The 13,427-nt window shown below is 36.4% G+C and overlaps 1 protein-coding gene across 7 annotated transcripts in view; it reads left to right on the forward strand.

The window, feature by feature from the left end:
• CSRNP3 (cysteine and serine rich nuclear protein 3) overlaps nucleotides 1–10,350 on the forward strand; it is a 107,262-nt gene extending 96,912 nt beyond the window's left edge. For 6 of the 7 annotated variants that reach the window (XM_042041397.1, XM_042041399.1, XM_042041398.1 and 3 more), the window contains one exon: nucleotides 793–10,350. In XM_042041397.1, coding sequence (XP_041897331.1) covers nucleotides 793–1,836 — 1,044 coding nt within the window. In that variant the 3' untranslated portion in view covers nucleotides 1,837–10,350. The remainder of the gene's footprint in view (nucleotides 1–792) is intronic. The other variant, XR_006018249.1, reaches the window with a different exon arrangement.
• The last annotated feature ends 3,077 nt before the right edge of the window (nucleotides 10,351–13,427 follow it).

The raw sequence follows: 13,427 nt of genomic DNA on the forward strand, positions 1-13,427 counted from the left end.
TAAATCCAAGCTAAACTTTCTCTGCTATTTTAAATAATAATATTCTCTTTGCTGTTCCTGTTCTCATCTCCACATGTGGGGAAGATGTACTGGATTGTGTTATGTGGTTCTCCTGCACATAATTGATGTTTAGGTGTTACAGTGTAGATGAAAGTCACAGACTTGAGGCTATCTAATCAAACTTGCCAACACATGGATTCAGTCAAATTTTCAAAAATTTAAGATGCGTATTAATAGAAGCTCTGTGCCCAGTCTGCTGAGCTTACAATATTGCATCTAGAATTGACTGGATTACCTTTTAAAATGCACTTGAGTTTTTGTTCCTGTTTTCTGTGATCAGGTGTCCCCGTTTGTAACTTTATAAAGGTTTCTATAGACCATTTATTTTGTTTCAATAGGTGTCTAGTTTCTGTGATTTTTACCAAATTTTAAGATGCTTTCTGGTAATGCTTTTGCCTGGATTTGAGCACAAAAGGAAGTAAAGCTGTAGCAGATCGAGAAATTGAAAAGCTGCCTATTTTTTTGTTCCACTCTGTAATACTTTCACCTATGGAACAGAATCATTTTTTCTCTACTCTGCAATAGTGGAGCATGTCCAGACCCCTTACTGTTCTCTCAGTACTGCTAAATTCCAGGGCTGACTCCCTGAATGATTGTTAGCTTTGACTAATTTTACAAGCATTTCTGAAGGTGAATCCCACTTCACCATTGTATTTCTCTACGCTGTCTAGGTTGTGTCATGTCACCAGGCTTTTGCTTCCTATTGTTAATCTGTATTCTCTTTTTTAAAAGGTGGATCGTATGTCTTTTCCATGTGGTTGCACTAAAGAAGGGTGTAGCAATACAGCAGGTAGAATCGAATTTAACCCTATCCGTGTACGGACTCACTTTTTGCACACGATAATGAAACTTGAATTGGAGAAAAATAGAGAGCAGCAAGTTCCAGCACTCAATGGCTGCCACACTGAGATAAGTGCACACAGTAGTTCCATGAGTCCAGGACCCCATCCAGTTGAATATTCAATTGCAGAAAATTTTGAGATTGAAACCGAACCCCCGGCTGCAGTTATGCATTCCCAGTCAGCCGAGGACTTGGACTGCCCAGGGGAAGAGGAGGAAGAGGAAGATGGGAGTAGCTTTTGTAGTGGAGTTACAGATTCTAGTACACAGAGTTTAGCCCCTAGTGAATCAGATGATGATGAAGAGGAAGAGGAAGATGAGGAGGAAGATGAGGAGGAAGAAAAAGCAGATGATTTTGTAGAAAGTATGAGCTCCCATGCTGATATGGTGCCTCTTCCTTCTGTCCTTTGTTACTCTGATGGAACTGCTGTGCATGAAAACCACTCTAAAAATGCCTCATACTATACTAACTCTTCAACTCTGTATTACCAAATAGAGAACCACGTTGCTGGCACTGCTAACCAGATCGGTGAGACTTACTCAGAAAGGGATGCTGTCAAGAATGGTAGTCTTTCTCTGGTGCCTTACAACATGACTTCAGAACAGTTTGTTGACTACACACGGCAATCAGAGGAAACTTTTAGCAGCCCTCATTACCCTTCTGCAAACCCCTCAGTGATTGTTTGCTGCTCATCTTCTGAAGGGGATGGCAGTGCTCCCTGTAACAGTTTATACACTGAGCATAGGCCCAGTCACCCGCCAGTGGAATTTCACTCATACTTGAAAGGTCCTTCTCAAGATGGCTTTGTTTCAGCTTTGAATGGTGACAGTCGTGTACAAGAGCACCCTGCTGAGAATTCACTAAACCTCCCAGAAAAGAGCAGACTGCACGAAGAGTGCATCAAATCACCAGTGGTAGAGACGGTACCTGTTTAATATTAAAATTATTCTAGGACTGACTTCCTGTGTTAAAATTCACTCCCACTGGATTTTCCTAGAAACTTACTTTTTTAAGAGGTAGACAACACTTGGACTATAGTCAATGTTCCAGACACATTTTGTTTTCTCAAGCTACACTGGCAGTGGTATTGCACAAAACCAGTTCATGTAAAGATTTAAATAAAAATAATCAAACCCTTTTTTGATAAAACACGTAAGTAAAAAACACATCCAACATATTTCAAAGTAGCCTACCTATGAACGTATGTGAAACCTGCCAAGCTATCTGAATCAAAGCTTCATGTTTTTGACTGTCGGGCCTGTGCAAGATTGTTAAAAATGATACTTTGAAATAATAATGTTTAGAGTCCTAATTTTCAACATATCTGAAAAGATGGTAAGTTTAATGTAAAAGTAACTACTGTACAAAAAAAGGTTTTAATTGTTCTGTACTGTATGTATTTTATTTATGGTAGTTTAAGATTCATGTTTTGATAAAAATGAACAGCATGTTCATTTGAGCAGAAGATCCATAGCTAGTTACAAAGAGCATGTCCACTTTTCATCTGGAGTACTTTGTATACTTCCTTATTTTTTCTTAATACCATTTCTGATAAATCATCTTGAAACACATTTTTAGAGTGTACTATTTTCTCTTTCACTGTTCTTGAGAAACAGAAGAGTCAGAAAGGGGGCATTTACATCTTCTAGAATAGAGAAAGGTAGACAATCCTCCATTTAAAACTAAAATCAGTGGCATTCCAGAACTAGTACCCCCTCCCCAAAGAAAAATGATCTTGTATATAATGGCAAAGCAGTAGCTTAAGCTCGCACAGCACCTTCAGCCCAACCACCGTTCAGATACTTACGCACTTTAGTGCCACTTTGCAGTACTGTATGAACTGCGGGAACTGTGAACCTCTTTGGAGAAATGCCATAGCTCCAGACTCTGAGGCAATGTAAGATCTTAAAATTCATAACAAAACCTGTACGTTTTTCCCAAGCCAGTTGATGAACATGTCAGTATGCAATTTATAAAAGCAGAGCCTTATTGATCAAAGTTTAAATAAAGCATGGAAAAAAAAGTGGAAGTGTCTAGATTGCCTAAATTTTTATGAAATACGAGACTGGCTTTTGTGGACTTCTGACTGTATCGCAAATTTAGTATCATTTGGTCTTACTAGGAAACAATACATTCAGTAAGGAAAAACAGCTTCAGAAATTTTGTATCTCTGAAAGTCTGCAAGCAAAAGAACATGTGCATCATATGGATATTCATTACCTTGTGATCCACTTGTTTTTAAATGAAATGGGAATCAAAGTACCTTTATTAAACAATGTTGCTTTTGTCTAGAAAAGGAGGCATAGGAACCAGCTTTTCTCTGCACTGGTAATTCTGCACTGCCTTATTTTGATTTCAAAATCTATTTCAGCATTTTTATTCTTCTAATACTGAAATGTCATTTATTATACATCAAGTAGTTGAAATGTAGGCCTGTCTTGTTTGTCAAAATAAGGATCAGCATCTTAGTTTTTATCTGTGTCAAATCTAGATGGTTAACAGTGTGCATGTAAACACAGTGTAAATTTTAGCTCTGTAACAGTGACTCTTCTCGTTAGAAGCTCTTTAAAACATCATGTACAGTACTCCAGTAGAAAAACTGCTGATGTAAAATATGCTTTTAAAAAAAAGAGCTAATGTAATTGTTTTTATATGAAATCTGGGCAAAGTGATTTCTCATATTTATGCTAAATTAGCAAAAATATTTTTACTCCATGTAGTAGCTGGAAAGGTTTTTTATTTACTTGTTTCCACAAGAAGTCCTACGTGTTTTATATGAACTGCATTGAAAAGTCTAGTTCTTTAGGGACTGGATTCCAAACTTGCAACGTATTCCATCTCCTGGGAAAGCGCACTCATGTTGGTTATCTGGTTCAGCAATTCCATAGCCTCTGTTCCTCGCAGTCACAGACAACTCTAGTCTCTTTCTCGAAGGCTGAGTAGCCAGGTAAGTGCCTGTATTCTCCAATGCCATACAGCAAATACCCTTGATTTTTAAAGAGAAATGTGCTAGTCCTTTAAAGTTCTGCACTTAAGAATAAATTATTCTGTTCAAGATATTCTATGGGCAAATTTAACAAGTCTCTGTGTATATAGGGGTCTTGCTTTAACAGCAGGCTTAAATTAGGCATTCTCCCTCAACACCAGCACCAAAAGCACAAATCTCTTCCGCTTGAGCTGGGACAGTAGATGAGGATCAGTAGCAGCTCTTTAACCTCAGAGTGTGTTGAAGAACCACACACACTTTACTGGGGTATTTCTCTCAGGGGAAAATTAAATGAAATCTTTTGCTTTGTTATTCACACCCTTCCTGAGCAATAAGAAATTATTTTCTTGGCCCCTGTGCTTTCACATGAAAAATATCTTTAATAATATCAGCGAGCACAGTAAGTGATTAACTTTATAAAATACATCTCAGCTAGGTTTAAATACCGAGGTGATGGTTATTTACTATTTCCACTGGCACAGATTTCTGATCCCAGTCCTCCTTAATATTAGCATCTGTAAAAACTTCTGAGTATTTGGATGCATATGTTCCATGCCATTGGGGCATCAGGGGTGAATACAGCCAAATTCTCTAAAGCCTGCACCATAGGATAACAAGCAATACCTTGTAAGAGAGAGGTAGAGGGAGCAGGGACTATATAAAGCATTTGTGTTACACTGTTTTCCCATGTTTGAAGTAGCTCATTCCTGGAAGTCAAAAAATGAAATGTGCAGAATAAAGATTTAAGTTGAAAAATATTCCTAATGGAGTAGGTGGTGATACGTAGCTAATAATACGTTTCTTTTGATGCAATGTGATGTTTTGTGATCAAGATTTGATCTCAGGATACAAAGTAAACAAACCTTCTTTAGTTCTTGAAGCAAGTTATAAAGTCAAGTCTGTTTATAATTCATGGAGAGTTCCTAGTAGCTATTACTAATACCAACAAACCTTCTAACAGAGATAAACTCATACTGAGGAAAAAACCCAGCAACCTTTCTTTTTTTCAATACAGGCTAAACCTCTTGCCCAGCCAAGTCCATGCCGGCAAATAACAAAACCGAAGTGTTTTCTAATATGTATAAATTTACTAGAGTGAAAAAAACCCAGTTGAAACCCTGACCAAAACAGGTCGGTTAATTTAGCTGAAATCTAGAGTAGGATGTAGAAATCAGGTGAGAGTCAAGTTGCCCATCACTTGTTTAGAACAAAAAAACATACTCTTCATTTAAGGAAAAGCAAGCTTAAGTCATGGGATGGAATATATTTTAGTGTTATTTTTTGGGCTAGTATATAATAATACATGCTGTGTCCCATATCCTAGCTGGTTAATAGTCATGTTGATAACCAGTCCTTTCATTCTGGGCTGTTTCTGTGTGATAAAAGCATTATGTTACTAAATGATAACCAGCCGTATTTGCTTCTGTATCAATACAGTGTATTATTTGTGAAAATATCTACTTTACTGATAGTCTGTATCAGCTTTATTTCCAAGATATCTGGCTACTGATAAACACACTAAGAAGCCAGGTATATATTTCTGATTATATTGCATCATTCACAAAAATGAGTCATAACAAAAGCATTTCCCTCTCTTGAAATAAACCAGAATTTTCACACAGACCATCATTGGAACAGCACCTAAAAGCAGATGCCTTTTTGCCTATAAGGTGAACTTCACCTCTCTTGGAAAAAGTGCATTGTTAAATATATATAGAGCTTTAATTGATGTTAGACATGAAATTAGAACTTTGTTGGTACAATGACAATTACAATTGTTCCTTAAGAGCTATAACTCACGTCCATTGAAACATCCTTAAAAGCTATTCAGTAGAAGTTTCTAGTATTCTTTGTTGAGCTGTATGCCACTTAGATCAGAAAACTCTAGATTTGTAAAGCTTTACAATTTTTCATTTACAGAAGTTCCTGCTAGTGAATGATAACTGGAGTTGACATTTATTTATTTTAAGGCCATTGGTTCCACTCCACAGTAATTATCACTTGCTGTAGATAAGGTTCAGCTGCTCCCCTGCTCTGTTAAGAGTGGGATCCTGCCTTTGGTCCAAGTGCTGCAGGAATCCCATGTGGTATTGGCGGTGCTGGTACTCACCAGATTGCTGACTGATCCCACTCCAGATCCAGTTTCTAGCCTGATCTGTGTGTTTTATTTCAGTAAATGTGCTAACAAACTGATCGTGTTGCTTTCCCCGCCTCCTAGGGAGTACCTTCACAAACATAGATGCTTTGTTAAAGATGGTATACATATATTTGAATACAAAACAGAGCATGTATAATGGTTTTTATGAGTTCAGGTGTTCCTGACAGATAGAAATGTGATATACTGGATAGAGAATACTGGGCTCAGACAGAGGAGACTTTGGTTCTGTTGGCTTTGCCTTTGTCCGGTTGTGTCATCGCGTTCTCTGTGCTCTAGTTTGTAATATACTTGGAGATACTGTGATAAAACTTAATTCTATAGAACAGGTAAAATAACATTTTATTCTTGTGTTTTGGCAACCTAACAAAATTTCTGTACTGCAGACTATGCCACTTTCCAAATGAAGCCCAGTCCAGCTCAGAAGTGACCAGAAATTTTTCACTAATGTGAAACACAGCTAAAAAGAGCTCTCCTTTCCTTGGACTGGATTAATGAGCAGAAGTTAAAAAGTAAATTTCACAGTGAAAAGTTAGAATAAAAGCTGTGTTGAATATACAACATTTACCTGTCTAGTGCTTAACATTTGAGCAGCAAGATTGTAGTTTTCCTGCAACACCATACTTGGCAGCAACAGGCAGTCTTACTCCTCTGCATGTTGTCTTCTTTTGCCAGCTGAATTCTCTCAGTTGAAACTCCTTGTCTAGGCTGCTCCTGTAGCAAAGCAGGTGTCCTTACTAAACAAAAAGCAAGACAGACCCATGATATCCTTTTAAAAGCCATTTGCTAAATAAGGATCTCCACTGTTACAGCTCATGAGTTGTATAAACCAATGTTCATTGTGCCAGTTGTTTTATTTCCTGAAACAGTCAGGAACAGAAGAGGATGATAGGGAAAATCCTTAAGCATTCCCACTGAGACTAAAGAGTAATTCTATCGTCATCTGCTTTATTATGGTTGCAGGACAGTTGATGTAAAATACTTTGAAAATCTAGAATTAAGTCAGAGAATATATGCTATAGAATTTATTTCTAAAATACTAAATCTGATTACTATTTTTTTAAAATGGTAGAAAGCTGTTATTTTCAAAACAGAGTCTAGTTCACTTACGTGTTCCTTGGTATGAGAAATCTCAGCATTTGCCTTTTCAGTGTTTTCAAGTTTTCTTTTCTTAATTTTGCTATTCTCTTTAATCATTGTCCATGTGCAAATTATTGTCCATTTTCTCCAAGAAGTGTCAAATCCAAAGTACAAATATTGTGAAGTGATGAAGTGCAATGTAGTTTTAAAGATGTCTGAGTGAACACATGCTTGAGTTCTTCACAAGTTCTTCCTCTTCACTGTCTCTTCCCTCTCCTAAATCCAAGGCAGCTTTTACTTTTATAGCTAATAAATGTGCCATTGTATTGCTTCCACTTATGGAGGAAAGTTACAACATCCTTGAGGACTTTTCTGCTACCCTAATGGCTGATACCAAGAATTTTACTTTTATGTGAACATCCAATTTATGAAACACCTGTTTTGCAGCCTTAGTATTCTCTTTTTAATTCCTTCCTTCTTTCCTGTTGGTGTTTGGGTGGTCTGTTGTGCAGTAAGACTTTTCGTTAAAATCAAGCACAAGGGCAACTCTTGTTTCCTTTGTTCTGAGAATGAGATCTTGAAAAGCCAGGTTGGATGGGGTTTTGAACACCATGATCTAGTGGGTGGCAGGGGCAGGGGGGGTTGGAACTAGATGGTCTTTAAGGTCCCTTCCAAACCAGTCCATTCTGTGATTCTAAGAGTTAAAGTATGTATTGCCCTACTGCTGTCTTCAAGGTTAGGCAGACACCCACCACTTAGAAGGTCCCACTGACTGGAGAACCATATTCCTGGTGCTGTGTGTTGCACCTTCTTAGTTGAGATCATAGTCCTTCATCCAAGGCTGGGGGTGGAACAAAAACAAAAGTCAAAAGGCAGATTTTGTCCTTTATTTATGCAATTATTTTAATTTGGATCTTAGCAATGACACTTCTAGTTCATGAATGAATGTCCAGTATAACCAAGTCAAAAGAAGTTTGTCTTTCATATATGTTCTTCTGTAACTGTTCACTTTTCCAAAAAAACATGAAAATGGGATTAGCTTTTCGTGCTAGGGAAAATGGTGGAAGATAAAAATGCACATCATTGTTCTAATACAAGGATCAAGATAATCCTTTGTGTTCGAACACTTGAGTGAGTGCAGAGAGGATAGAAAGGACAATGTAGAGGAAAAGAAAGATGAAGGCAAGAGGCAGACTGATGAGGGTTATTTTTCTTCTAAAGGGAAAAATAAAGCATACTAAAAAAATCCAAAACAAAAAAAAAAAAACAGAAGGAAAAAGGGAAATTAAGATCACTTCAGAGCAAGGATGGAAGAGTATATGGACATTCACTACAAGCTTGCCCATGTTAGATCATAATATTGTTTCTGTTATTTAATATATTGTAACCAAACATGAACTCAGTGGAAACAGGAAATAACTTTTTTTCCAGACCAGAGTTATACATGTGGCTATTAAATAAAAGACTTATCCAAATGCATGGGGTAAAAAACCAAAACAGCAACACCCTGGAAGCATTGCTACCATGTCATTCTGCCCATGGCAATTTCCAAGCCAAGTTCAATATCATTTTAGTTAACTCTGCTCCCAGGCACGTATTCTCATATACCCAGTTTCTCACCTAACAAGAGATGCTAAAAGCAAAGAAAAAAATGTCGTTTTATGAGCATTTTATCTTGGGATTTTCAAATGAGGCTTAGTACATTATGGCAGGTAATTATTTTAGGTTTCTTCATCTTAAATTTCTAAAATACGTTTTCAAGAATGAAATTTTGGGGTTGGACTGTGGATGAAAGTTAATCTTGCTAGGGTAATGGGGGAATCACTATGAAGAACCATTTGTGAGTCTCAGATACAGATTCAGCTTCTTGAAAAGATCATCATGTGCACTGGCAGCTGGTTCTCTTAAAACCAGAAGCAAGCATGCTGGGATTTTTCAAGCCATTTCACACAAATACCACAACTTCAGGTCTCAAATGCCCATGTAAACAAGGCTTAATAACTGGGCACTTCTTTTAATTGACTGATTGTAGGCACTTCTATGGAAATATGTCTGAAGTGTAGTTTGTGAAATATGTTTAAAAAGTGTTTGATGTAAAATAAGCGCTAGACATTTAACAGTGCAAAAATAGTCAAAATCTGTAGATTACAAAACTCTTCCTAAGATCCTCAGCCTGTAATATTGTCCTAGTAAAGTTGATCTTTTAAGTTAAATTGCATTATGGTGTAATAACCTTTTACAAATAAAATTATTAATACAAGTGTACTGGTTAATACCTGTTAACATAAAACATGGCAATTAGTTATTTTGATTTGTTTCAATCTACAACTAATAGATAGAAATTTTGTAAAAAAACACAAACAACACATTACCTTTTATACGTTTAAAGTGGTTTTTTTAGCAGACTGCATTAACATTCACACTGTCTAGCCCAACCCTGTCTTTTATGAGGTTCACCTCTCTCCATATACATGCATATATATATATCCCCACAAGAATATAAAATTGCTTTTGAAATTTGTGTTGGCAAGTGGTAAATAGTACACCATGGCATAAACTCAAAAGCATTCAAGTTGATGGTCTTTCAGACAGGTAATCCATTCAAATGGGACTAATAAAATTGTGGTGTAATTGCAGCCATTAGTTTAAAATTTGTACATTACTTCTAACTTCACTAATTTCTGAGAAAAGTAATTATGTTACATACTTAACATTTTCCATTACAGATGATCTTGCATACTAAAATTATGGAGGTCTCAACAATTAAGCAAGATATTTAATTGGACTGCTGCTTTGAAACTGTTTAAAGAAGCAAAGGGAAAGTTCATCTTAAAATCTGTATATGGAAATTATTTTAAGCTTCATGAACTATGCTTTTCTTTAATTTCCTTTTTTTTAAACAAGTTGTAACATCAAAGATGCCAAAGGGTAATATAAGCTACAATATATTCAACAGAACTTAACCTAGATCTTATGTTGTAATAATTTATTCAAATTAACTGTATTCTTCTGTATTTATATTTTCAGTATTTATTATGAATGATATGAAATTTGATGTATTTATTGTGGCTTATTACTGCAGTGTATATATTACAAAAATGAGCATTTTTAAGTCTTTAGTTTTTTTGTTAATTAGTGGCACTTGTATCAGCTGTATTTTTATTATATATTGTACAGTATATATTGTCCATTTGTTTGCAATGAAGTAAACCAGGTTTCTACGTTCCATCCTGGCTGCCAGTGCATTGTTCGTCTCATTTCTGCTATGCAGGCACTAGAGAGCCTCTCTCAGCTAAGAGAACCAGAATTAGTACTGCACCTCCTCCCTGAGACCTGCAGAGCCTCCAAAGACACTCTGTGAAATCTTAAGCATTTCTCCCATTCCTGATAGCATAAGGAGAAGCAGTTTGTGTGGAATTTTTGTGTGTGTGTGTGTTTTTGTTTTTAAATATTTGTATGCCAATTAAATTAAAGAAATAAACAGAAATGCGTTCTTAGGTATATCCATTTGCCCTTTAATGATACTACTGCCTACAATTTTCTTTGGCCAGGGAAATATTGTACCTGATCCATCTGTGCCTATAATTTTCATAATAAGGTAACAAAACAATTGTTTTCAACAGCTGTTGGAATAAAATTTTCCAACAGCTCTCTCTGGTGAACAATTTGCAGTAATTTTATACCTCAGATCATTTCAATGGCAACATTCAAAGAGTACTGCTAAATTTCAGGACAACTGCTTATTTTGAAAACTGACGATCAACATAGCTTCATTAAGAAAATAACACACACAGCAGAATCTCTGCTGTATTTTTATTCTAATATTTATTCGAGCTGAGCTGTACATTTATTAAAAGTTGTCCTTAAGCTTGCTTATGTGACAAATTACATTTAGCTAAATTATTTGTATTTACAAAAACTGACAAAGATCAGGTGTTGTTCTCTAGATTATAAAGAAGTTCTCACAGCAGTTGTGGTCTCACTTGGTTTTAGTTTGTTGGGAGTCCCACATCTGCTATCGGACTGCTTTTGGCATTGCCATGAATTGTGGTTTTTTAAAAGGGCTGCTCCAGGGCTTGCTAAGCCATACTGATACAAAAAAATGTTGTAAAATAGCTTTCAACACTGCTTCTTATTCAAGATCCCAGGATGCCCATTCAGAAGGAAGATTTAACTCTAAGGTTCACTTGCAAGTTGATCTGTTAATAGTACTCTCAGTATTCTATACTCACCCTACAGTAAATCAGCGATTACTCCCAAGGGTGATAAAACAAAATCCTCAGGTATGGTGGGCTGGTGAATTCCCACTGCAGTGAATGGTGTCATTACCAGGTAGAGCCACGAACAACCAGTAGGGACCGCTTGTTCACAGGCAGTACTACCCAGAGGCACAGGCCCTGAAGTCCCAAAATGTTTAGGACCTGCTTCATCGTGATGGGAGTGTGGATGAACTGGCCTGGCCTGGCCTGAAAAGCCTTCTTCAGCACTTGTGATTACTCCCTGGCTGTATAAGAGAGCACGGTGAGATGGAGGTTAACACTGATGCCAGCTGTTCTAGTAACCTTCAGAAGTTTATGTAGCATCTGCTTGATGTACCAATGTTTACATGCTGTGTATGAAATAGTATTTATCTGTGTCCCCTTCATGGGGGCAGAGCATTATGACATTACTGAAAATGATTTAAACGTAAAAAAAAAGATGTAAAAGAGCCAGAGAACCCCTCTGCAACAAACTGATTTTTCAGCAAGCCTTTCTATTAGAGCCTGTTAGCCACTTTCAAGAGAGCATTAACAATGGCCAGAAGATGCTGCTGGTTTTTTATTAGCGTATAAAAAACCTTAAAATCCAACTTCCTAAACCTGCAATCATATTTGCAGATCTCTTATTCCTCTTCTAGTATTATATGATGCTTATATACGTGTATGTACACACACACACACACATATGAATAGTTGGAAGTGCAATAGTCAGTGTGACCTAAAAGTTAAAACTCTGGATCCTCAAACAGAATACAACAAAAAAAGTCACTTATTTTTTTCCTCTGTTTATAGATCTTTTCTGGCAGGTAGTAGGGAGTCCAGGTAAGACTGAACAGCTATACTAAGTACTGCAAAATACAGACGAAAATGTCACAGTTTCAGGAACTGTGATAGTTAACATACCTTAAAAAAATGATATGTATAATATGTATTTTGTACTAGTGCCCTACTGACCCTTTGACCTGAAAAGAAGTCTCAAAAAATGGAAGGAAAATCTTAAAAAGACCATTTTTAAATCACAGAATTAATTTCCCTTTCTATATCTAGAACTAAGGACAAATATAATAACTAGGTGAATTGCTATATCTAATGTCTGCAAAAAACAGCTACATCTATTGCTGTATCTGCTATGATATGATCTTAGATTACTAGTTTAAAAAACCAAAAAAGACAAAGTGGAGCTTCTCTAGCACTGCTTAGTAAGAGGTTCCTACCTCCAAGTGCAACAAAACACTCGTTTCCTTGCAATTTAAATTCTACTCTGGTTTGAAATGTTAGCTCTTAAAAAAACTGAAACAACCAACAAAACCCCACCTGATAATGAGTAGAGAAATGATGTTTCATATATGCATATCCCAATCTGACAAGCTTGTAAGAGAAACAGGTTGCATGAAGAAATTTCCTTCAGTGATATTAAAAATACACATTTTCTATATAACATGAACTGAGAACTAAAAGAACAAGCACTTTTAAACTGGTATGCTAATAAATACCTTGTCTTCTAGAACAGGTTCCTTGGACACTGAGTTTCTATTCCAAACCTGAGGTTCAACACAGCACAGCAGCTCTGTGTGTAATCTCCCATCCTCTATTTATACTGTTCAACAATTTTCGCATAGACCTGCATTCTGTTTTTCCTGAACTCCCCCATTTTATCCACCACATTTGTTGCACTTCCAATATTGGTTTTATCTGCAAAAGTAGTAGTACCTTGTATTCCATTAACAAATTAAAATATTTATCAGAGGACACAGGTGGATCTTTGTGCAGTGTTGTTCTACACAACCTTCCAGTTTCAGTGGTATAATTAACCCTTCCTGGTAGAGTCTTTTCAACAATTTCTGTTCACACTGTATCAAGTTATTTTAAGTTGTACAGCTTTAACTTCATGGGATATTCTCACAGGTGTCTCCAAAAGCCTTACAAAGGCTGAGATACAACTCAAAGGCATTAGCAAGCCAGAAAAAAAATTAAGAGTTAATGCTTCTGGAAAATTATCACTGGTCCTTGCTTATTCACTTTTTTGTCTTTTAGATGACTTATAAC

The sequence above is a fragment of the Corvus kubaryi genome, unplaced genomic scaffold (assembly GCF_017639235.1).
Source record: "Corvus kubaryi isolate FWS band 111438036 unplaced genomic scaffold, C.kubaryi_AGA036_p1.0 37396, whole genome shotgun sequence".
Classification (NCBI taxonomy): Eukaryota; Metazoa; Chordata; class Aves; order Passeriformes; family Corvidae; genus Corvus; species Corvus kubaryi.